Source organism: Phyllobates terribilis, unplaced genomic scaffold (genome assembly GCF_046119375.1).
Source record: "Phyllobates terribilis strain yellow unplaced genomic scaffold, ASM4611937v1 Scaffold_1__5_contigs__length_1240528914, whole genome shotgun sequence".
Taxonomy (NCBI): Eukaryota; Metazoa; Chordata; class Amphibia; order Anura; family Dendrobatidae; genus Phyllobates; species Phyllobates terribilis.
Window position 1 is genome coordinate 722,534,850 of NW_027362761.1, and position 26,170 is coordinate 722,561,019.

The window sequence follows — 26,170 nt, forward strand, 5'->3', positions numbered from 1 at the left end:
TCAACAGTTTTGGCTTCATATAACAAATAAATATTCTTTAAAAATTCTGCATATTTAATTACTTACAAAAACTAGAAGAAAGAGAACCAGACAATTTGGCTATCCTTTTCATGGGATCAGTCTCCTGGGTAATACTGGGTAAGAGAGAAGATTTCTGTTGAGCAAGCAGTTGTGCAGCTTGCTCCTGGGCTTTCTGAATTCTCTGATAGCAAATCTCCTGAGGGTTTAGGCGTCTGTAAGGCTGAATAGGAGCTGAACTAGGCGACTCTACCTGAAGAAGGAACAAAAAAACAACTCAATGATAACTTTGCATGCTTGATACTGTATATAAAGAAATAGCAATTAAATGTGTTGTCTCACGAGAGATTGATGGCATATCCTTTAGATTTGCCAGAACTGTCTGATGGATGCAAGTCAAAAACAGGGTTCCCCTGTTCTGATTGGCATCCAAACACCAACAAGTGGAGAGGTGGCAGTGAATGCATGAGCCTTCTACATTCCATGCTACTGAAGTTATGAATACTCAATTGTTCACATACTGCATTCACTGAAAGGATCACTGTCTGCCCCTATAGGTGACAATGATCCCTCAACTGCTAACCATGATGCTTATGATACCAATAGGCATTGTTAAAAATGTTACATGGAGTTTCCCCTTTATGTAGTATTGCAGGAGATTGGTATGTGCATGAGATGGTCATGACTCTGGTAGAAGAGTGCATTAAAATACAAAATTATATAAAAACTGGAGCCTCATGCAACAGACTCTGGTGGTCGTGTTAGACCTACAGCTATGATCGGGGAGAGGAAATGCAGTAATAAGTCTATGTAAAGCTTGTTGAAAAGGTCTCTAAATAACTTTTGTGGATCAAAGGGACAGTGAAAAACGTGTAAAAGCAGGTGGGTTACGGGAGTAGGAAAAGAAGGAACGTGCTGCGGTTTACGATGGGTTTAAAGGGGTTGGCCCATGAACAAAGTACATTTTAAATTAATAGATCTTGGAATAATAAGTTCCACAATTGGATGGGTTTTAAAAACAAAAAAACAAAAAAAAAAAAACCAACCACACAGGAACATGGTCTGATCATACCACATCTCCTGGGCAGAGGAGGAAGCAAAGGAGTATACAGACATTGCAGCTGATTCTTTTTGTGAGGAAAACATTTGCACCTGATTTTAAAGCAATGTTTTACCTCACATAAAGAATCAGCTGGGATCCCGTGCTGTAAGGTCTGTACACTCTTTTGCTTCCTCCCCTGCCCAGGAGATATGGTATGATCAGACCATGTTCCGTACGGTCAGACACAGACATTACACAGGACACAGCAGGGGCACATTAATAAGATTCTCAGCACAGGAACATGTTTTATTTGTTTTTTTTTTTTACCGAAACACATTTTAAGTCATTATTATTCCAAGTTCTATTGATTGAAATTGATTTTGTTGATGGGAAAACCCCTTTAAAAGGGAATCTGTCACCACTTTGGAGTTATCAGTAATAAATCTATACTTACCTGTATGGCCCATAGTAGAGGTTTGGTTGCAGAGAAAAGCAATTTAATCAATTCTCTTTTCCATAGGCTTGGCGTCCGGGGGACGCCAAGCAATCCCCCCCTATCTGCTTATTATTCCCCTAAATCCCCACCTCTCTGCTTAATTATCATATCCCCCTCCCCTGCACGTCACAGGGCCCTGTGACGTGCACTGTGCTCCCTGACTTTGCGCCGCAGGTTTCTATTGCGCAGGTGCCGGAAAGTGACAAGTGAATTGATTAAAGCGCTTTTCTCTGCAACCAAACCTCTACTATGGGCCATACAGGTATGTATAGATTTACTTTTCTATCACCTGTATGGCCATAGTAGAGGTCTGATATCGCCCAGGGGGGTGAGAGATTCCCTTTAAGTAATCTTATAAAGCCACCAGCTGAGAAGCCCCAGTTAAAGTGTGTGTTTTAGGTTAAGTTCCCACAATGCCTTTTTAACAATACTGCATTTTTTTCCGCAGTGAACATGTGCGTCTCATAGTTCCAGCAAAGTGAATGGGATTTATAGAAATTTCATGCCCACTATGCTTTTTTTTTTTTTTTTTTTTCCCCTCTTTCTTTCTTCTCTTTCAAAAGGAACCTGCGTTGAGTTTGAGCTTTATGTGCGTATTTTCCCCATAGAATTGCATTATACACTGAAAAATCCACATGTAAAACACGCATTTGGGCTTTTTAGTGCGTTTCTACATTGAACGCATGTAATCCACAATTTACTGCATCAATAAAGTTTTATCAAAGTTAAATAGCAGGAAGTATAAAAACAAAAAAACACGACGTTTAATTTAAAAAACATGACATAGCAAAAACCTCAGTCAAAAACACGTTTAAAATAATGCACTCGAAAACCCAACGAAAAAAAGCACGTAACCTAATAAGTGCAGAAATGCTGCAACATCAAAAACTCACCAAATACTCATTGTGGGAACGCAGCCTTACAGACCTTTCAGTCTGGGAAAGAGCAAGAGGAGACAACCTGCTTGATGGCCTCATTCCAGTATGAAAAGCATTTATTCTGAATCAGCGCAGTTTAAGACGCTGTGATGTTTAGCTCATTTTCCCCCATTAAAAAAAAAAAAAAAAAAAAAATATATGGAAGCAAATGCAATTAAATGTATGTACATGAAAATAGATTTTATTGAGACAATATATCAATATAAGATCATAAAGGATAACTGGGGAGAGAGTAGCAATGAGCACCTCATCATTAGAGGGAGCACAAGGAGTAAGGCTATTACTAGGTGATAATCAAATTATGATCACAAACATACAAAGCCACGTACAAAGAGTCAAATGGCATAATGGGGCGTACCAAGTTGCAAAACCCTCTTTATAAAATACAATGAATGTAATAAGGTCTAAAAGTTATGACAGCACAAAAAGGGACATAACAGTCACCCTATGGGAAGGGTAGTGTTCCAAACTACAAATGGTCAAATGTACACTGTACAAAAAGGTATGCAGAGATATGTAGGAAAAACCTTACAATCGTAAATACACACAGAATTGTAGTGCACAGTATAGTCACAACAAAGTCTGAAAAATAATATTATGACTTATAAAAGTACCTATAAACAGCATTATCTAGGCTAAAGAGAAGGTAGAGAACCTAGATCCCCAAAAGGTAATGCCAAAAAGCTATCTACAGAATATTATCTTTTAGACTGTCATGACTGTACAAAAGATAGGTATGCTGATATATATAGGAAAAGCCAGTATAGTGTACATTTGACCATTTGTAGTTTGGAACACTACCCATCCCATAGGGTGGCTATAATAAGTCTTGTGAGGCAGTGACTGGAATCGTATACGAGGGACATTATATATCCCCCAGAATGTGTACAGAGACCTATTAAATCCATTGAAGTGCATTGCAGTCACAGACACAGCTGCATCTGCAATGCAGGAATGAAGGTGAGCATTGACCTGGTCAGGCTACCTGGCTAAGGTAGATTAAGTAAAACCCGGCAGGGCCTTCATTTCTTGAAGGAGGCTACAGGAAGGCAGTGGGGCGGCCTCCTCCCTCCAACCCGGGTTTTCCAGTGGCTCTTGCCACAGGTCCTTTAAAAACCCTGCACTAAGGATTAGTGTTCAGCAGGATTGAGTGTGGCTGAACCCACGCCTGGGAAGGCTCTGCACCCGTCAGGTTCTGAGCGGCTGTTGCCCCCGGCAACCGTTGTTTAAGGACTCGTGTTAACCCGGCTGCGGACCGGAGGACGTTTCTGTTTACCCGTGAGTTGCTGAATAAAGCTGTTTATGTTGGACTTGCTTGGGTCACGGCCTAAGTTACTGCACGGTGTGAACACCGCCGCCTTACAGTCTCTTTTTGTGCTGTCATAACTTTAGACCTTATTACATTCATTAGCAACTTAGTATACCCCATTATGCCATTTGACTCCTTGTACATTGGAGTCTACATGTGGATTTTTCTGTTTGGGATTACAATTTGATTATTACCTGGAAATAGCCTTACGCCTTGTGCTCCCTCTAGTGGCGAGGTGCTCATTGCCACCCTTTCATGAGGTTTTTATATTGGGTATATTGTCTCAATAACATTTATTTTTATTTACATACGTTTAGTCGCATTTATTTCCATTTTTTTAGGGGTTTTCTATTTACCAGGAAGTGCATTTATTATAAGGACCGGTCTATTTCGGGTACTTACACATCATTTTTCCATAAGTATAATAAAGCGGAGGTCAGTTTTAAAAGTAAATCCATTATGTTACAGTGAAGGATTGTCTTGCCCCAACTTCTGAATCCACAGGATGGCAATCACAATAAGTAATTTGTTGTCATAATTGTGACTGTATATTTCAAAACTTACATCAGAATTATTCCATATAGTATTACTGAAAAGGGGTTTATTTGTGCATGTTTTCCATTTATATTTGGTTTAGAATCATTGCATAAAATTTCACATTTAGTCATGCCCCGAAAAATACATTACTGAACTAGAATCCACTATCCCGATACTACATTAGCCTTCAGAAAAAGGGAAAACCGCTCAATAGTTAACATGTAGTCATATCAAAGAATGTACTCACATTATTTGTGCTAGGTAGATGAGAAATCCTCCTTTTCTGACCAGGAATCAATGTAGTCGAACTTTGCTGCAATTTCTCTTCACAGTCATTGGGCTAATAAATACAAAAACATCCATTCTGTGAAATGAGATATCAATTGAACAGATGAAAAAAAAAAATTATTCGTAGCAAATGTTAAGCAGTATAATAACCCATGATACACAGCTTATTGCTCAAAATAGTATAAAGGTTATCAGAATATTCATATCTAGACAAAGGAAAGGGAATCCTGAAATGATTATTACAGTCCAGTGGGGTTATCATAATACAGTGTGTAGGTCATCAGGTAAAAATACATAACACACATTACTATAGGCGAAACATGGTTATTTAATTGCACCTAATCTTTAGTCCAGAATTGGAAGTAATTGTAAAAAAGGGTCGGAAAAGAAGCACAGACTCAGATAAATCTAATAATCAAGGAATTCAATACCATGTGGTATATACAACTCTGGCAAAAATTGAGACCACTGAACAATTTTCATTTTCTCCGATTTTTCTCTTTATAGGTATATTTGAGTAAAACGTACATTGTTGTTTTATTCTATAAGCTACTGACAACATGTCTCCGAAATTCAAAGCTAAAAATTTTGTATTTATTTGCAGCAAATGAGAAATCACTAAAATAAAAAAAGAAACCGTGCTTTCAGACCTCAAATAATGCAAAGAAAACAAAGTTCTTATCCATTTAGAAACAACAATACTCATGTTTTAACTCAGGAAGAGTTCAGAAATCAATATTTGGTGGAATAACCATGATTTATAATCACGGCTTTCATGCGTCTTGGCATGCTTTTCACCAGTCTTTCACACTGCTTTTGGGTGACCTTATGCCACTCCTGGCACAAAAATGTAAGCAGTTCTTCCTTGTTGGATGGTTTGTGACTATCCATCTTCCTCTTGATTACATTCCAGAGGTTTTCAATGGGGTTCCGGTCTGGGGATTCGGCTGGCCATGACAGGGTCTTGATGTGGTGCTCCTTCATCCACACATTGATTGACCTAGCTGTGTGGCATGGGGCATGGTCCTACTGGAAAAAACAGTCCTCAGAACATTGCCTGAGCAGAAGGAAAAAAAGTGTTTTTTTGCAAGTGTTTGTATGCGGCTTCATTCATACGTCATTCGCAAAGATTAACCTGCCCAATTCCAGCCTTGCTGAAGCATCCCCAGATCATCACCAATCCTCCACCAAATTTCACAGTGGGTGCAAGACACTGGCTTGTAGGTCTCTCCAGGTCTCCGTCTAACCATTAGATGACCAGGTGTTGGGCAAAGCTGAAAATTAGACTCACCAGAGAAGATTACCTTACTCCAGTCCTCTATGGTCCAATCCTTATGGTCTTTGGCAAACTTCAGCCTGGCTCTCCATGGCTTCTCATTGAAGAAAGGCTTTTTTTCTAGCTTTACATGACTTGAGGCCTGCCTCTAGGAGCCTGTTCCGAACTGTTCTTGCCGTGCACTTCACCCCAGCTGCCATTGCTTTTGTAGGTCACTTGATGTCATCCTGTTGTTGCTGAGTGACATTCAAATAAGATGACAGTCATCCCGGTCAGTGGAGAGTCGCTTTCGCCCTCTGCCGGTCTGTAGCTTTGTTGACCCCAATGTCTGCTGCTTGACCTTGTAATGGACTGCCGTCTTTTTTAAAATGAAATTCTAAGGATGGAGGCAACATAACGCTCACTGTATCCCTCTGCTAGTAAAGCCAGAATTGAGCCCTTCTTTTCCTCACTCAAGACTTTTCTTTTCAACTCTTTTGGCATGGTTAAAAGTTATTTTTTCAATCAAATTCCTTTTGGGCTATTCCTAGCACTTGTTTTGCCATCCAGCTTGTCCTATTGCAAGAGGATTGTGAAGACCACAGCAGTGTTTTTTATACTTTCCCTCATTACATAAGATTTGGTTCAGGTGATCACCTAATCAGAAGCACATTAAGTAGAATGAGGTGGACTTTGGTTGGAATTCAACTGATACTGGAATGGAATGGCTGTCAGACATGTAGAGATGGTGATTTTTAGAAAACTGCAGTGGTCTCTTAATGTATACAGCTCTGGCAAAAATTGAGTCACCCAAATAAATACAAAATAGAAGTCCAAATGTTATAATCAATATCATAAAGTGACTAGTGCATCTGAGAAAACTGCAAATATCGCTGTGAAGCTAAAGCTTGTTAGGCAATGACCATGTAGAAAAGAACCCAAGGGTCATTCCATGTCAGGTGAACCAATGAATATTACCACTATATTTTTAATTTTTATAGGATGCAAAATGTGAAGAAAAAAATTCTAGAAATTAGTTTTTTCTTTTAATTAATTTTCAACGTTGTGAAAAAAATGTGAATTTCTCTCTTGCATGCCTTTACGTTTCTCCTTATAACTCAGGCAAGAAACAAGATAGGGAAATGGGAAAACAACATTACACTCAGAACTGTACAGGCTTTCATCTGATATGTCACATGAGCATCTTTGTTAATATTTTACCCATGCAAAATCAAAATGCAAAATTTCAAAACGCATTTCCGAAAAATCAATATATAAAATATATCACATGTGCCTCCTATCCTATGCTCCTAGCCACATCTGTACCAAAATTCAAGTTGGGATCATATTTTTTTTTTTTTTTTTTTTAAATATAAAAAAAACCCTATATAAAACAGTGTCAATGAGAAAATCATGAATTCAAATCTGTTCAGCCTGTGGTCTAAAAGTGTAGGGTCTGTCACCAATCCAGACAAATCTCCCAGATCTGCCCAGTAAAGGACAACCTGAGCAGATTCTAGAAAGGAGAGTACCCCAAGCACAGCTCAGAAGTGGTGCGAATATGGCAATAAGTACAATAAAAAAGGAACTAATGAATAAAATACATGAAGGGGAAAATTAAGAGGTTAATACTGACAGAAGCGAAGTATTATTTTAAAAGCGAGAGAGGCAAAGGAGAACCCATTAAAAGGACTCAGCAATACCACACTTTCATTCCACAGAGTGAAACAGAAATAAAAACAAGGATTGTTTCATTCAGCAATGACAGTGAAGTCCATGAAGTTATTGAAGATGGCACAAGATGGTCAATGGATGACTAAACTGGTTATGTGACCTGTGAATATGATCGGCACTGCTGGCTAACGGACTCACCAAAGATCATTCTAATGAAGAAGTATCTATCAAAGCCAAATACTAGAGATTTATATTAAAATTACTATTATATTAAAAAATGTTATTCAAAAAGACACCACAAACTAGAAAAATTTAGTTTAGGACAATATTGGATACATATATAATCAAATAATACCCAAACTTATGAGACAGCAGCGCCACTCAAAGGAGACCGGGGGGTGCCGGAAAGGCGAGTATGAAGGTTTTTTTTTTGTAGTTTACTACAGGTACTATGGTACCAGGGTCTGGAGGAGAGTCTCCTCTTCTCCAGACCCAGGTACCATCCGCGCATTGAACCGCATGTGCACATGTAGTCATGCGTTCCAATGCAAGTCAATGGCGGCTAAAACGACGCGATTATGCAAAATAATTGGTAGTGCTGCGTATTTTTCCGCAATGATAATCCACAGCATGTGCACAGTACAAGTGGATCATCATTGGGGAACATGGCAGACCTTCTACCAAGCGTTTAAATGTTTCCGCGGTGGAATGGTCGCTGTGGAAATGCTTAAAAAACGCATAGTCGGCACACAGCCTAATTGTTCAGACTAGTTCATATTGTTTTATTTTAAATCTTGATGATTGAACTATTATACTCTGATTAAAAATTGAAAGAGGACATGTCTAGTGTCGTAATAAAAAAATTGATACATATATTTAAATATTTTATATTGTTCCTTTTACTTTAGTATTAAACATATGATTAGGATGAGACTGTATTTAGAAAATCACACTTAAAAATATAATCCCAAGGAGAGCCCAACTTGAATCTTTGTACAAATGTAACCAAGAACTCACGTAACATAAAAATTTTCAAAAAAGGCATACGTTTTTTTTCAAAATTGCGCATCAAAATATTGAATTTGACTCCTCAAAAACAAAAGATCAACAAACATAATCTTGCGACATATCAAATTAAAGCCTGTACTTTTCTAAACAAAACGGTGCCTCTCCCATCTCTATCTTATTTCTAACCAGAGACATGATAAAATATGTAACATCATACAAGGCCAAAATTCAGGCTTTCAAAACTTTAGAAATCTATAAAAAAAAAAAATTAACTAATGAAGATAAAAATGCATAAACGAGTGTATAATATTTATTATATATATCTATATCTATATCTATATCTATATATATATATATATATACACATACATATATATATACATACACAGTACAGACCAAAAGTTTGGACGCACCTTCTCATTTAAAGATTTTTCTGTATTTTCATGACTATGAAAATTGTACATTCACACTGAAGGCATCAAAACTATGAATTAACACATGTGGAATTATATACTTAACAAAAAAGTGTGAAACAACTAAAATATGTCTTATATTCTAGGTTCTTCAAAGTAGCCACCTTTTGCTTTGATGACTGCTTTGCACACTCTTGGCATTCTCTTGATGAGCTTCAAGAGGTAGTCACCGGAAATGGTTTTCACTTCACAGGTGTGCCCTGTCAGGTTTAATAAGTGGGATTTCTTGCCTTATAAATGGGGTTGAGACCATCAGTTGTGTTGTGCAGAAGTCAGGTGGATACACAGCTGATAGTCATACTGAATAGACTGTTAGAATTTGTATTATGGCAAGAAAAAAGCAGCTGAGTAAAGAAAAACGAGTGCCCATCATTACTTTAAGAAATGAAGATCAGTCAGTGCGAAAAATTGGGAAAACTTTGAAAGTGTCCCCAAGTGCAGTTGCAAAAACCATCAAGTGCTACAAAGAAATTGGCTCACATGAGGACTGCCCCAGGAAAGGAAGACCAAGAGTCAGCTCTGCTTCTGAGGATAAGTTTATCCGAGTCACCAGCCTCAGAAATCGCAGGTTAACAGCAGCTCAGATTAGAGACCAGGTCAATGCCACACAGAGTTCTAGCAGCAGACACATCTCTACAACAACTGTTAAGATGAGACTTTGTGCAGCAGACCTTCATAGTAAAATAGCTGCTAGGAAACCACTGCTAAGGACAGGCAACAAGCAGAAGAGACTTGTTTGGGCTAAAGAACACAAGGAATGGACATTAGACCAGTAGAAATCTGTGCTTTGGTTAGAGGAGTCCAAATTTGAGATCTTTGGTTCCAACCACCATGTCTTGTGTGACACAGAAAAGGTGAACAGATGGACTCTACATGCCTGGTTCCCACCGTGAAGCATGGAGGAGGAGTTGTGATGGTGTGGGGGTGCTTTGCTGGTGACACTGTTGGGGATTTATTCAAAATTGAAGGCATACTAAACCAGCATGGCTACCACAGCATCTTGCAGCGGCATGATATGCCATCCGGTTTGTGTTTAGTTGGACCATCATTTATTTTTCAACAGCACAATGACCCCAAACACACCTCCAGGCTGTGTAAGGGCTATTTGACCAAGGAGGAGAGTGATGGGGTGCTACGCCAGATGACCTGGCCTCCACAGTCACCAGACCTGAACCCAATCGAGATGGTTTGGGGTGAGCTGGACCGCAGAGTGAAGGCAAAAGGGCCAACAAGTGCTAAGCATCTCTGGGAACTCCTTCAAGATTGTTGGAAGACCATTTCCGGTGACTACCTCTTGAAGCTCATCAAGAGAATGCCAAGAGTGTGCAAAGCAGTCATCAAAGCAAAAGGCGGCTACTTTGAAGAACCTAGAATATAAGACATATTTTCAGTTGTTTCACACTTTTTTGTTAAGCATATAATTCCACATGTGTTAATTCATAGTTTTGATGCCTTCAGTGTGAATGTACAATTTTCATAGTCCTGAAAATACAGAAAAATCTTTAAATGAGACGGTGTGTCCAAACTTTTGGTCTGTACGAGAGAGATATATATATATATATATATATATATATATATATATATATATATATATATATATATATATATATATATATTAGATTTGGATCACTTGAAATGGAATGACCCCTCAGCTAAATAGTAGTGATCAATAGGATACAATAAATTGTGAGAGTTGCAAAGGCCAAACAACATGTTATCATGGTGATGTAAAGAAAATGGCAGAGTAATAGACACTAACCCAACTGAGGCCACACGTGCGTTTCGCCTATGGCTTCATCAAGGAGACTTTTTCCAATTACTTCCAATTCTGGACTAAGGATTAGGTGCAATTAAATAACCATGTTTCCCTATAGCAGTGGTTCTCCACTCCAGTCCTCAAGACCCACTAACAGATCAGGTTTTCAGGATTTCCTTCGCATTGCACGGGTGTTGGAATTATTACCTGTGTAATACCAATGAAATGCTGAAAACATGATCTGTTGGTGGGTCTTGAGGACTGGAGTTGAGAACCACTGACCTATATTAACGAGTGTTCATTATGTATTTTTACCTGATGGCCTACACACTGTATTATGATAACCCCACTGGACTGCAATAATTTGAGGATTCCATTTTCCTTGTTTTTTTATTTGCAAGTATTCTGATAAAATTTATACTATTTTGAGCAATAAGTTGTGTATCATATTTAATAGGTTTCATAATTTAATGGGTACATAAACACAATGTATTGATTTACTTGTGTACATTCGGTATAATAACCTATGAAGCATTAAAAAGTTTACTATAAATTTAGCACCAGAAATTGGTGTCAATTATTGCAGAACTCCCTCATCTCTCAGCTGACAAGATGCACCAGATTAATGGGTGTGCCATCATCTGTACGAGGACTGTTTAAGACTAGTTTAGGATATGCCAGTCTTTATAATTTCCCATAGTTGCTAAACCACCTGAGAAAGTATATTGCCATATTCATTCGAGCATTAGCTGTAAACCTTGTTGTAGGTCATTTTTATAGAACTATGCAGTTACGGCCCCACAGAACAACTTCTTAAACTACCGGACAAGGCTTGTTTTGCTTAAATATTGCACATGATATAGTCAAACTTTTTATATAATATGGTAAAATAATTAGTTTTTATTATATAATTTCATTGTAATTGAATTAAATTGTCCAGGAATACTGACTTAAGCACTGAAAAACCTGTGAGAAATAAAGAATATTTAGAATTACTTGCTGTTAAGATTCTTGCTTGATTCGGAGCTGCAGTATGTGGCAACCCCTCACTCATTGCTTCAGTCTAGTCAAAGCACAGCGATTTCTTGTCTGTGCTTTGAACTGAGCGCAGCTGGTCAGTCTGAGCACTGCATGCAGGTACAGGGCTAAAAGAGGAGCCATCAGCGCAAGGTGAGAAGGGGAGCGAGGGAAAAAGCAGACACGAGGACCATGAAACAGTTCATCAGATGCTGCGGCTCTGCAATAGCAAACTACCTTCTAACAGCCGCCCTCCTTCTCCACATCTTCCCACCATAACTGCAGTCTCTCCAAATCCACAACACAGCTCCCAGCCGCTATGCCCCCTTCTTCAAATGCACTGTTCACAGCATAGATACACAAACCACTGTGGAGGTGATGTAGGATGAGAGTAGTGCGGAGGTGGGTAAGAAGAGGAAAAGGAGGCCAACTGGGAACAGCTGTAATTAAGTGTGGAAGACAACGACTGGGATCATGTCAGAGTGGTCCACACACTTTTTTTGCTTTTCCAATTTTGAGACTGCATAACAAACAGCATTGTTGCTTTGCATCATTTTTGTTTTTACACCTGTTTAAAAAGGGAACCTGTCACCAGGTTTGCCTCATATGAAATACAGCCACCACCTTTCAGCCCTCATATAAAGCATACTAATATGCAGTGCATATGCCCCTGATCCGGCCTGTAACAAAAGAAAAAACCCTTTTATTATGCTCACCTGCGGGGTGGTCGGGTCCGATGCCGTCCTCCTTCTATGCTCGGTGTGAATGACGCGTCCCTACATCATCCACACAGTGTCCCCGGCATCGCACTCCTGAGCAGGCGTACTTCTCTGCCCAGTAAAGTGCTGCAGTGCGCATGTGCTGGAGCTCTTTGACCTTTCCCGGTGCATGCGCACTGCAGTACTTTGCTCTGCCTTAACACGGCAGAGAAGTACAGCTGCGCAGGAGCGCGATACCGGGGAACACTGTGTGGATGACGTAGGGACGAGTCATCCACACGAACCATAGAAGGAGGACGGCATCACAAGAAGAAGGAAGGTGCTGGACCAGGACCAGCGATGCCCACAGTACCCGACTGCCCCGCAGGGCTGTATTTCACATGGGGCAGACCTGGTGACAGGTTCCTTTTTAACACTGTAATATGTTTAAACACACACTCGCGCGCAAACACCTGGGACGTCATTGGTCTGTATTTGCAAAGAGGGCAGAAGTGGATCTTGATGATTTGCATGCTCAAGTGCATTCAGCATGGCAGAACATTCAAACAACTATTGATAACCTCATTTATAGCATGCCAAAGCAAGTATGTGCGTGTGGCACCCATACATCAAACTGAATAAATTTTAGATGTTTTGAAAATGGAGTCTCCATTTTTTCCATCATTTGCACCAGGGCTGTGGAGTCAGTATGCCAAACCTCCGACTGACTCCTCAATTTCCATGGCACCGACTCCCTCATACATGGCTCATGTTTAAGTGATAAATTTACTGTAGCACAGATTCATCTCAGCTATAAGTCTAGACCCTTAGATCAGGAATAGGACATTTCATAACTTTCCCAAATTCTTATGAAAAAAATTCCCCACAATCTTAAATGAACTACTGTACCCAATTTATTATATATTTTAGGAGTTGGAGTCGGTCCATTTTATACCGACTCCACAGCCCTGATTTGCACATCATTAACATGTCGACCCTGTGATCTTCATAATTCGGCAACTTTTCCTTCTCGGTGTTGCACTTACAATGTTGAGTATACACACACACATACGTATATATTTCAAAAACAGGTTTTTATTTCAGCTCTGTTGACTACCAGAGTAGCCCTTGATATCAAGTGACCTGGCCAGTATTCTATTTTGCACGCTACTGTACGTCTTCCACCTCAAATCCTCCATTTGTACCTACACCAGAAGGCTCGAAAGTAATGTGAACAAAGCCTTTGACTACTTGTATGGGTATGAAGCATTTGGTTCTTGTTAGACCAAAACTCTTTAGGTAGCATTATGCTTTGCATCTGAGGTGTGTGCAATCCATTTGACGCACAAATGCATTAAATGCTTAGGGTTACATCTATATGCTGCACACAGCAGTCAGCTGTCCTTTAAAAATGTAATAGAAAAAACAACAACTCAAATACGTTAAAATTTAACACTTCCACCTCTTCAGTGAATAATTACTAATGCCAATTCTTTATAGTGGGTCCACTTCGCCAAGCACACAGGAATTTCAGTAACATAACAAATCTAAGAAAAGTAAACTAATACCACCAGCAAATCACTGCCAGATTTTGGCAACATATATAAATGTGACCGGTCAATATTCTGTGCTTGTAGCAGAGGAGAGCAGGAGCCCAATGTTTAGGTTACATTTCTATTTCTCAACGCTTGGTTAGTTTGATAAATATAGAATCTGACGTTTTAATACACACTTACCTGTTTTCCTATTCTCCCCTTGTCTTCAGTCTTAATCTCATGTGACTCATTGAAGACTCTGAGACACTCTTCCATTGGGTCTACATCAGACTCTGAATCCAAGTTGTTCTCGAGTGAGAAAGTCTCGATATCAAGAGACTCCACAGAGGAGACAGAATCTCTTCTGGGGGCCACTTTGCTTTTGTGTGTTGACTTTTCATCTTTACTTTGCTTACCAGCTTTTCTGTTTTCTTCCTCATCGCTTGTCTCGTCACCAAATAAATCCACATGACTTAATGCTCTTTGATTCTTTTTATTTTTAGCATTGCAAGACATCTTAGGCTTGTCCAAAGACACCAATTTCATTTTTTTAGCCTTATGCTTTCTATTTTTCTTATCGCCATCTTTACTACTTGGGTCATTCTTGTTAGACGACTCTTTACAGCATTTATTTTCATTATCTTTTTTATTCTGTCTGATTATTGGATTTTTTGATAAAGACTCCAAAGTATTCTTTTTATTATTTTCAGTCTGTTCAGATGGCCTCTCTTTTTTCGGCTTATACTCCTCTAGCTTGTCTATATTTTTAACACCCACCTTTTCACATTTCTTCTTAATGTGGCTTTTTGAAGTTACTTTTTTTTGTTCTTTACTGATGCATGGCTTCTTACCAGAGACCACTGCCGATGGCGGTTCTTTTTTACATTCAGCCTTCTCATTTTTTGGCTCTAAAGGGTCTCTGATGTTTAAGGAGTTTCCTATATCATGCTGCGTTGCAATTTCTTTTACTGTCCTTAAAGAGGATTGTTCAGTTCCACACACTAAAGATTTTAACAAAGTAAAGGAGCTGCTCTTTTTATCAGAAATTGGGGGTTTTCCTATGTTAGGGGAACACTGTAATGGAGAATCATCTTCAGAGTCTGAAAACGTAGCTTCAACCATAATCTTAGGGGTCCGATTGCACAACTTTTTAGAAAAGGGAGCATCACTTTTATCCTGACTATTTGTTCGACATCTTTTAGTCACCTTTTCAGGCTTTCCCTTGCTTAAATGTCGAGCAGAGTAATTTAACATTGGATCATATTCCAAGTCTGTGTAAGGTTTGGAATTATCAATGACATACTTATTACTTCTGTACCTAGAGAAATTCGTTACTGTTGTTGGAATGTACTCCAAGTGACGCTTCTTACTTTTAGCATTTTCCTCGTCAGCTAAATTATATTTACACTGTTTTACCGACTGAGACTTGGGATTTGGGTTGTAGCATAAAGCACTCCTTCCAGAACAACCCGGATCGTACTCAAAAGAAGAATGGCTTTCAGATGGCAGAGAGTTTTTTGTATTCTGTGACTCAAGCAGTTCTTCATACTTTCTCCGCTCTTTTTCCATCTGACCCTTGACTTCTTCAATCGCTTTGTTGACCCTTTCCAGTTCCCGTATATGTTGGCTGGGCTTAGAAAAACTCCCCAAAAAGTCATTATCCATGCAAGGGGAAACCACTGGAAGTTCAGGACTGTATGGATCATACTCTGAAAAATACATTAAAGTAAAAACATTACAACAAAAATATACATGGAAAACACAACATTCAGAAACCCATTGTAAATATACATGCACAAAAGGAGATTCTTTAAGAACTTAACGCAATTCTGTAGAGTGGTCGAGAGTCTTGTAGAATGCACGAAGGCTCCATTTTGGGCCTGATTAGAAGGGTTGTCTAACTACAGACAGTTACGGCATACCTGGGAGATATGCCATAACTGTTCAATAGAAGTGCACTTGTTTGGCTGCATTCAGAATGCCCCCTAGCAGTGAATGGAGAGAGGCGTTCATGCCCAGCAACCTCGCCCGTAACTGTGCCTGCTACACAAGATGGAACGGGGGACCAATATGACCAGCCAGTAAGATGCTTTGCCTGACAAGTAGTTGCAGCCTAATGCTTGCGAATAACAACTTTATTTCTTTTAACCAAATTGCCCATATTTCTCAAGTGTACCAGCAACATGTCTTTACTGAAATGTGATCTTTAAAAAACAAAATAAAAAAAAACAACAACAACAACACACACAAAACCGTTGTAATATCACTGAGATTTTTCTCACTTTACTCCTTTTGAGCTACCTCACCAAAAATTATATTCTATATATCCAAAAAAGGCAGCAGCATATCCAAAAAAAAGTAAGGATCATTTATCCACCAGAGCCAGCTACACTTCAGCCCTCTATATAGAGCCTTTATCAAGCTATATCGGGCTGAAACTGATCTGGTGTTGGTGAATGAAGGATCCTTACTTTTTCACTATTTTGGATGTGCTGCCTCCTTTTTTGGGATTTTTATATTTTTGATAGCAAGCTTTTTCAGTTTCCTTAGGGGAGGTTTGCACTCATTTAGGCAGCTGTTTTTATAGATAGATATTTTCCTAAATGGGTGCAAATCTCTCTCATGGAAACTGGCAAAGCTTCCCATCAAAGATATAGAGATCCAAAGCGTAATGTTCTCCTTGTGGAGAGTGACATGCCTGGTGTGCCAAAGTGAGGAGACTTAAGCCTTGCTATGCTCCCCTGGGAAATTAAATATGCAAATTGCGTCTTCAGGGAGGAGGACTAGAACTCTAGTGCCACCTATTGGACGTAGCAATCCTAAAAGTCAATAGCAACCCCTTAAAGAGCCTTGCCACATGATTTAGGATAATAGCCAAAATAGAATCTCAATTTTCAGACACTGCACTGATGAGGGGCAACACCCCAAAACACAAAGTGTGTGATCTGATTTGGCTGGACGAGAGGCGTCCCAACCGGATCCAAGGGGTAACGTTTCTCCTTGTTGAGAGACATGCCAATACAGGCATATATAAATCTTCTATCCCTCTTAGTATGTTTAATATATATTGGAATCATTCCCTTACATAATTTTCTCTGTCCAACTACAATTTTCCTCATTTAGGCTAATTTGGTCTCCCTCGCTGCTGGAATTCTGATTCCTAGGTGGGGATTGGTTTCATTGAGGGGAGATTAGAGTAGGACCAATTGTGGGATCCTTACATCAGGAATGATCTGTCTTTCATGGATTGGCCAATTAAGTGGCTCTGCTCTGTCCCAGTAAGTGTTGCTTGTCATTTGTAAAGCCCTAGTTTGGGCGCTGCAGTGCAGACATGCTTCAGTGCCACTTTTTGCATTTTTTAGGATGCTAGGAAATGTAAAATTGTCATTTTCAAGCAAACTTGCAGATCACAAAATGCTCAAAAGTGATCCTCCATTAAAAACTGCATCTCTCAAACTATTAAAGGGAATCTGTCAGCAGGTTTATACTATTTAATGCAAGAGCAGCATAATAGAAAGCCTGACTACAGCGATGTGCCACTTACTAGGCTGTCTGTTAGTGGGGCTGTGACCTATCAGTATTCAGTCAGTATTATTTCTCAGTAGTGGGATCCAAAACCAGGTGAGGAGCAATCAGAGAAAAGCTATAATAGAAACAAGTCGCCAATTCTGCATTTATCACCCACTCCTGATTTTGGCCTTGGCCTTATAGTTTCCATACAATCAGTGTTTCATCAGCAGGAGCTAATCACTGCCTGACTAGGCCTCACATGCCAGCCAGTCCAGCTATTCTGTGTAACCCTGCCCCCAGAAGAGATTGTCAGCTTCCTGATTATGTTGCAGCTGCCAATTAGGGGTGTCGGCGGGGTTATACAGAGCTCAGCATTTCTCATCACTGCTACATCTACAGCAGAGAAAACAGGAATTCTATCAAAACTGCAGCAAACAGCCCAGTAATACATCGCTGGAAACATACATTATGATGCTCTCAGATTACATAGCAAAAGCCTGAAGACATGCACCTTTTTTTTAACCCATTTCATGCAGCAGCGAATGTCCATCTTTTTTTTTTTTAGTTTTCTCCTCCACTTCTTCGAAGAGCGATATTTTTTTTAAACTTTTCCATCCACATAGCCTTATGAGGACTTTTTTTGTGGGACGGGTTGAACTTTTGAATGACACCATTGATTTTATCAAGTGATGCACATTTTACTGTAAGTGTTAGTTCTCTTAGGGGGACTTGAAGCGGTGGCCGCTTGTGCTATATATTGCAGTGTATCAGCACTATTATGTATAGCGAAAAAAAACAACTATCTCCCAAAAAGTTCAAGGAGTTGTGCGATCATAGGCATGTGATGACCTTACTACAGGATAGGTCATCAATAGCACATTGGTGAGGGTCAGACAACCCTTACCAATAGTTTTTTTTTCTCTAGCGGAGGCTAGATGTAAACACTTTAAACGGCGCTCCTGAGTACAGCTCCATTTGAAGTGTAGTGGCCTCTGCGGAGCCGTTACTGGCTACTGCAGAACAGCTCCTACTCTATTGCATGCTTTCCATTAACGCCTTAACCCCACAAGCCTATTTTCACCTTCCTGACCAGGCAAGTGTCACTTTAAGTGGTAATAACTATGGAACGCTGCAATTCTGAGATTGTACTTCATATTAATGGTAAATTTAGGCCGATATTTTTTACAATTATTTATGAAAATATTGAAAATTTGACAAAAGAAAAAATTTCGCAATTTTCAAACAATTTTTATGCTCTTAAACCAGATAGTTATACCACACTAAATAAATAACATTTACCACATGTCTACTTTACATCAGCATCATTTTTTAAACATTTTTGTTTGTTATGAAGTTAGAAGGGTTAAAAGTTAAATCAGCAATTTTTCAGCAAAATTTACAAAGTCAATCCCCCTCCCCCGGTACCACATCGCATTTAAAGTGACTTTCAGGGGCCTATGTGACAGAAAACACCCAAAAGTTATGCCATTCTAAAAAGTGCACCCCTCAGGGTGCTCAAAAACCACATGCAAGAAGTTTATTACCCCTTCACGTGCTTCACAGGAATTAAAGCAATAAGGAAGGAAAAAAATGAAAAAGTTTACTTTTTCCCTACAAAAATGTTGCTTTAGCCCCCAATTTTCCAGTTACACGAGAGTAACAGGAGGACATGGTGGAAAACTACTGTTTGGCCGTACGGCAGGGCTCAGAAGAGAAGGAGCGCCAATTGAATTCTGGAATGCAATTTTGGCTGGATTACATAAGCAGACATCAGGTCACATTTGAAGAGCCCATGACATGCAAAAATAGCAGAAACCCAACAATCGACCCCATGTTGAAAACTACACCTCTTGAGGAATTCATCTAGGGTATAGTAAGCATTTTTAAACTAAAAGGTGATTCACAGAATTGCATAACATTGGGCTGAGTCAATGGAAAACTTCCATTTTTCCAGTAAAATGTCGCTTTGGCTTCAAGTTTTCAATTTTCAAAAGGGATAAGAGAAAATGTACCAATTTTTTACACAATCACTCCCGAGTACGCCATATGTTGTCAAAAATTTACTTTTCAGGCACAGTGGAAAGTTCATAAGAGAAGGAGTGCCATATTTAAGTGCAGACTTTGCTGGAATGGTTTGAGGGTGCCATGTCACATTGGCAGAGCCCCTGAGGTGCCAAACTAGCAGAAACCCCCATAAGTGATCCAATTTTGCAAACTGCTCCTCTCAATGAATTAATCTAAGGATGCAGAGATCATATTGACATCACAAGTGTGTCACAGAATTTTATACCATTGGGCAATGGAGAAGAAAAAAAAAAAAAAAAAAATACAAAAATTGTTTAACCCCAGATTTTATAGTCACATGGGGATATGGGTAAAAAAAAAAGGCACCAAAATCTGACACACAATGGCAAAAACCCCATATGTGGCTGTACAGTACTGCTTAGTCATGCAGCGAGACTCGGGAGGGGAGGAGCGCTATTTGACTCTTGGAGAACAATTTATCGTAGAATAGTCAAACTCCATATACAAAGCCCCTAAGTGCCAGAAGAGCAGAAGCCCACTCAAGTTACCCCATTTTGAAATTACACCCCTCTGGGAATTTATCTACAGATGTAGTGACGATTTTGACTATGGGTGTTTTCTAGAAACACGCAGCATTGGATGTTGTAAAGTGTAAATTGAAAATTTGCCATTGTAGTGCTCAGCTCACGCTTCTGGAGACATGGACCCCATAAATTAAGGGGCTCGCATCACTACAGAAATGCCAAACATTAGGATGCTAAATGTGATTTAGGCACACTGAGGCTCAGAAGGGAAGGGGGAATTTGGATTTGGGAGTGCAGAACTGGATTTCTTTTGGGGTGCAAGGAGACATAGGCTTTTCTAGAGCCTTTGTACTACCAGTAACGTGGAAGCCCCTATAATTCCATTGACAGATGGACCTGAGTGGGAACTTGCTTTTTGGTGGATTGAGTTGAAGCTTTTATTGGGAATATTTTACATAACATTTGGATCAAATTTATCCTGTGCTCTACGCTGAGCACTTATATCGGGGTTTCCATTCACTATAATGAGGCAGCAGTTACTCTGGACTACATCTGGCCTCTGTTCACCAGTGTCCTTTTCAGAGATGCACAAAACTGCGTCCAATTACGCTTTTAGGCACACCTAAAAAACAGACACCATGGGATCACAGGCCAGACGGCGTTCACAATGTCTCCATCTGCCTCAGCACAAGGAATTTTTCGCCAGAGGTTCCGTCTGAATCACGTATTTCAGAGATTTACACGGAAACCCCGGTGTAAGCGCTCAGAGCAGAGTGCAGGATAAATGTGGGCTGATCATTACTGCAATCTTTGAGAGGCAAAAAGATCAACAGCAGGTGAAGAATTTGTTCCATTTATTTTTTGCGCTGTTCCTCGTGAGGTATTAGTGATTATATGACTTTATTCTTTGGGTTGGTGAAATTACAGCGATATCCGATTTATATAGCTTTTTTTTTTTTTTTTTATGTTTGGCTGCTGTCACACACTAAAAAAACATTTTTTGGTGCAAAACACAAGTTTTTGCATCGCCATGTTTTGAGAGCTATAATTTTTCCACATTTTTGCCGACAGTCATGTGAGGGCTTGTTTTTTGTGGGATGAGTTGACTGTTTTTTTTATTGGTATCATTTTAAAGGCACATCATTTTTTTTTATATCATTTTCTATTATGATTTTTGGGAGGCAGAATGAACAAAAAACAGCAATTCAGGGTTTGTTTGTATTTAAATAAAAAAAAAAAAAGAGCCAATTTCCGAGACCCGTAGCGTCTCCATTTTTCAGGATCTGGGGCCGGGTGAGGGCTTATTTTTTGCGCACCAAGCTGACGTTTTTATTGATACCATTTTGGGGTAGATATGATGTTTTGATTGCCCGTTACTGCAATGTTGGGGCGACCAAAAAACGTAGCATTTTATTGCAATGTTGGGGCGACCAAAAAACGTAATTCTGGCGTTTAGAATTTTTTTCTCGCTATGCCGTTTACCGATCGGATTAATTTTTTTTTATATTGATAGATCGGCCGACTGAATGCGGCGATACCAAATATGTGCATGTGGGTTTTTTTTTTTAATTATTTTATTTTGAATGGGGTGAAAAGGGGGTGATTTAAACTTTTAATTTTTTTTAAAAACATTTTTTTTTCACTTTTTCCTTGCTTCTATAGTCTCCATAGGAGACTAGAAGCAGCACTTGTCTGATCGCCGCTGCTACATACAGGTGATCAGCAGATCAACTGTATGTAGCAGAAATGGTCCTGTGCTATGAGCGCCGACCACTAGGTGGCGCTCATAGCAACCAGCTCATGACAACCACTGGGGTCTGCTGTAGACCCAGGGTTGTCATGCCCACCCATCAGTGACCCGCGATCACGTGACGGGGTCACCGATGGGCGGGGTAAGTGACGCGCTTCCGGCGCGGCGCTGTTAAATGCCACTGTCAGAGACTGACAGCGGCATTTAACATGTTAACAGCCAAGGGTGGATCGCGATTCCACCCGCGGCTGTTGCAGGCACATGTCAGCTGTAATAATCAGCTGACATGTGCCCGGTTCAGTGCGGGCTCAGCGTCGGAGCCCTCACTGAATCGGGGGTTACAGCCTGTGCATACAAATACGGCACAGGCTGTAAAGTGGTTAAAATCAGAAAAATACGATACATTTTTTTTTTGCCTCTTACACAAAATATTTTATAGAACAAAAAATTGTTTTTGCATTGCTATATTCTGAGAGCTATAGTTTTTATTTCTCCGCTGACTGTGCTGTATAGCAGCTTGTTTTTTTTGCGGGACAAGATGATGTTTTCAGAGATAAAATTTTCATTTCCATTTGACTTTGATTGTTTGTTTATTTTTTTTTTTTACGGTATTCACTGAAGGGGTTAATTATTACGACAGTTTTATAGTTCGGGTCGTTCCAGACGCGGTGATACCAAATGTGTACTTTTTTTTTTTTGCTTAAATTTTATTTTTTTTACATAAATATACATATTTATTGGTTTAATTTTTTTTTTTTTAATTTTGACTTTTATTACTCTGATCGCTGGTATAATGCATTATACCTGTCAATGTTACATGGAACAGAAGCATCTTAAACCATGCTCCAGTCATGGTCTAAACAATCTACCATAGCTGGCAGACCTAGAAGTCGTCATGACAACGAACGCGCCCTCGCGATGACGTCTCCCTTCTCCTAGCCTCCCAAATGCTGTGATCGATATTGATCGTGGCATTTAAGGGGTTAAACAGCCGGAAGCAGCGCGGGCAACGCTCCTGGTTGTGACAGCCTGGGCTTGGCCATCTCGCAAGCAGAGCTCCAAGCAACAATTGCACGGGCACACCTTCTGTGCCGCATAAGATCGCCATGCTATATCTATCAGTCAAGGGTTGGGAAACTCTTCCCAACTGTGAAGGGGTTAAAAAAAGAATAATCTGCGCACAGTATAAGGTAGTTATGATTAAAAAGATATAAAAGCAGAGTGAAGTGTCTTGTAAATCAGCTCATGTTCTCTCCCACATAAATCAGTAGCCAGATCAATGGTTAATCCAATCAAGTGAGCGATAACTAAAGCTTATTTGAGCAACAACAAAAAAAAACAAAACAAAAAATCAACCCATGGTCTGTCAGCTTTTTTTTTTTGATTAGCTGGCCTAGCACAACATCATAGCTGCTGGAGCGATGCCACAGGGGAGTCATGCCTGCAACTATGATGTTACGCCAGGCCAGCTAGTCAAAAGAAGAGCTGCGGATGCAGAGAGGAAAGAGGCAGTTGCACAGACTAATAGGAACACAACCACAGTTGTTAGTAGAGTTGGTGCAAATTGACGACCCATCCTTGTGGCCAGGTCAATAGTCACTGGCAGCTGGACGGGCGCCTCCTACCAGCTTGCATCCACAGCTCCACATTAGCATAAAGGGAATGTAGCACCCTAAGTCTCGCACCTGCGCAGGGGAATCTGAGAGCTGTGCAGGCACACCTCACTGTGCTTATTGAACAGACAGTGATTCCACTGCGCAGGCGTAAGACTTCGGGCACTATGTGGATGACAGTGGGATATCATCCACTTACATGCAGTTATAAGAGGCAGTGATTGAAGAGACCGGGGTGGCGCTGATCAATGTGGAGACACCCATCAGACTGGTTTGAGCAATTTACATACAGCGTGGGACAACTATAAAACGCTTTCTTCTGAAGGTACGCAGGGCATGTCTGAGGATATAAAGGGGTTGCAGGAACTCCATTCTTAAGATCTTAAATATCATGGGCACAGTTTATAGCCAAAAAACTGGTGACAGGTTCCCTTTAACAGCCATGACATTGGCCTAGGCTAGTCAAAACAATAGCAACAGATGCCAGGGCTCCTGTCCAATAGCCAGTTTACCGACTTGGCTGCTGGACTGGGTGCCGAGAAAAAAATTGCAGGATAGTTGTTAGTATTTGTCCTGAGACTCCTGTCAGTTCCACAATAGACAACGAAAAGTGCACACCTCAGTAGACACGAGCGCATAGGCTTCCTGGCCCATGTTCTCTAATGAGTCGATACCCTGCGCCATGTGCACATTCAGACATGGAGCTGAGTGCGCCTATCTGCTTAACACTTCTTGGTGGTCTATTGTGCAATAGATGGAAGGAATCTCAGTATCCCTCCAACGTTGCAAAAATAACCCTAAATGTTGGTCCAATTGGTGGTGTTGAGACTAAGCCCCCCCCAACCCCCATTTGTCACGCGAGTCTCTTTCACAATCGTGCAGCCATTTATCTGACAAGGGTGAGAGCAGCATTGTCTACGTTACCCCCAACGCTCCTTCTGGCCACATCCTAAAGCAGTCTACCATCCAATGGTTCAGGAGCATAGATACAGCAGCTAGATTTAAGGGAGTTTCATACAGGTCATACACACAACAGATTATGAGGCAGAAAATCTGTTGCTTATCACAGCATCATCATCACCACCATGTGATAAAAATACTTATGTACTGCAGAAAAAGCCACCCTGTAAATTGAGCCCCAGATTTCACATCCACAGCGTGTCAATTTAAACCATGGATTTTCATAATGGATCTAGGAAAAAGCCTTTTAGGCTGTGTTCACATCCAACACAAGTACTGTGTTTTTGCTGCAGGCGTTGGTACCATAATATGCAATAATCTTCTCTGCTGGTTTTTTTTTCTATTTTTTAAAACCGCTTTTTAAACACTTTAAAAAAAACAAACAAACAGGAGGCTTCATGAAATCACTCGCACTTTGCTTGGACAGTTAAATGCAGCAGATGTTCGGAGTGAAACCCCCCGCAGTATTTCCACTAGGTGGGGACGCACCGTCAGCTTTACATAGTATTTACTGGAATTTCTTTTTTTACACACTATAACACCAAGGCTGTTCTATGATGGTTTTTCTCTCATGCAAAAGGTGCTAGATATGAAAGATTTCTACACTGCATCTGGAAGCCGTGCAGTCTGAACATAAGCCCTACAGAACAGCACTCATTATGGCTGCCTTCCATAAAAGAAGCAGCTGACAACTTCATGGGGCCTGAGACCAGAGAGGGCATTATAGGAGCAGCGCACTGCACGGCCCTAAGACTACAACAAAGAGGAAGGCTCACCCGCCCCATTCCGGCCCTTTTCACTCCTAACACTCCCGACGCTTCTTCCTCCATGTCTGAAGACACAGTGCGGCCGCAGGCACCGGTCACTGAACGGGCACTTAATCCCCCGGAAATACCCGGTATTCTTCAACATCCCCGAGTCTATGCTAACCGCGGACGGCCAGGAGATAATTGCTAAATCTTAGTGGGCGACAGGACCTCCAGTGACGTCATCATCATGCGACCAGACTCTTGTGTGGGAGGAGCCATTCTATAGGTTGCCGGAAGTGTGCTGTTTATATGCAGTCCCTTCCAAAGCTGTGCAGGGGCTAAATATCATGCACGGAAAGGACCTTCTGACGTCAGAAGGTCACGTGACTCGTGCAAACGTGAACAAGCTGCTTACAGAAAACTATTTCTAGTGACAATGCTGACTGCTAGAGCTTAGCTGAAAGTCTCTCTACAGGGACACGGGTAGGCATGCAGGGGTGCACAGTAAGCGTGTAGGAGTGCATAGGAGGAATGAGGCAGTGTAGCAGCACAGGATTGTGTGGGAGCACATAGGAGGCATGTAGAAGTGTGTGGGGACAGTGTGGGAGTGCACAGGAGGAGTTTGGGGACTGTAGGAGAGCACAGGAGTGTGTTGGAGCATACCAGAGGCATGGTGGAATGTGTGGACACAGTGTGGGAGCGCACAGGAGACATGCAGGAGTGTGTGGGGACAGTGTGGGAGCGCACAGGGCAGGAGGCATGTAGAAGTGTGTGGGGACAGTGTGGTAGCGCACAGGAGGAGTGTGGGGACTGTAGGAGAGCACAGGAGGCATGTATTAATGTGTGGGGACAGTGGGAGCACACAGGAGGAGTGTCGGGACTGTAGGAGAGCACAGGAGTGTGTGGGAGCACTCAGGAGGCATGTAGGAGTGTGTGGGGACAGTGTGGAAGCGCACAGGAGGCATGTAGGAGTGTGTGGGGACAGTGTGGTAGGG

General features: G+C 40.6%; 1 protein-coding gene across 3 annotated transcripts in view; it reads right to left on the reverse strand.

The window, feature by feature from the left end:
* REXO1 (RNA exonuclease 1 homolog) overlaps positions 1–25,543 on the reverse strand; it is a 152,716-nt gene extending 127,173 nt beyond the window's left edge. For 2 of the 3 annotated variants that reach the window (XM_073686332.1, XM_073686333.1), the window contains exons 1-4: positions 25,203–25,527; positions 14,246–15,753; positions 4,588–4,680; positions 67–271 (exon numbers count right to left, since the gene is read on the reverse strand). In XM_073686332.1, the coding sequence (XP_073542433.1) occupies positions 67–271; positions 4,588–4,680; positions 14,246–15,753; positions 25,203–25,338 (1,942 nt within the window). In that variant the 5' untranslated portion in view covers positions 25,339–25,527. Of the gene's footprint in view, positions 1–66; positions 272–4,587; positions 4,681–14,245; positions 15,754–25,202 lie in introns of all 3 variants that reach the window. The other variant, XM_073686334.1, reaches the window with a different exon arrangement.
* Between the last annotated feature and the right edge of the window lie 627 nt (positions 25,544–26,170).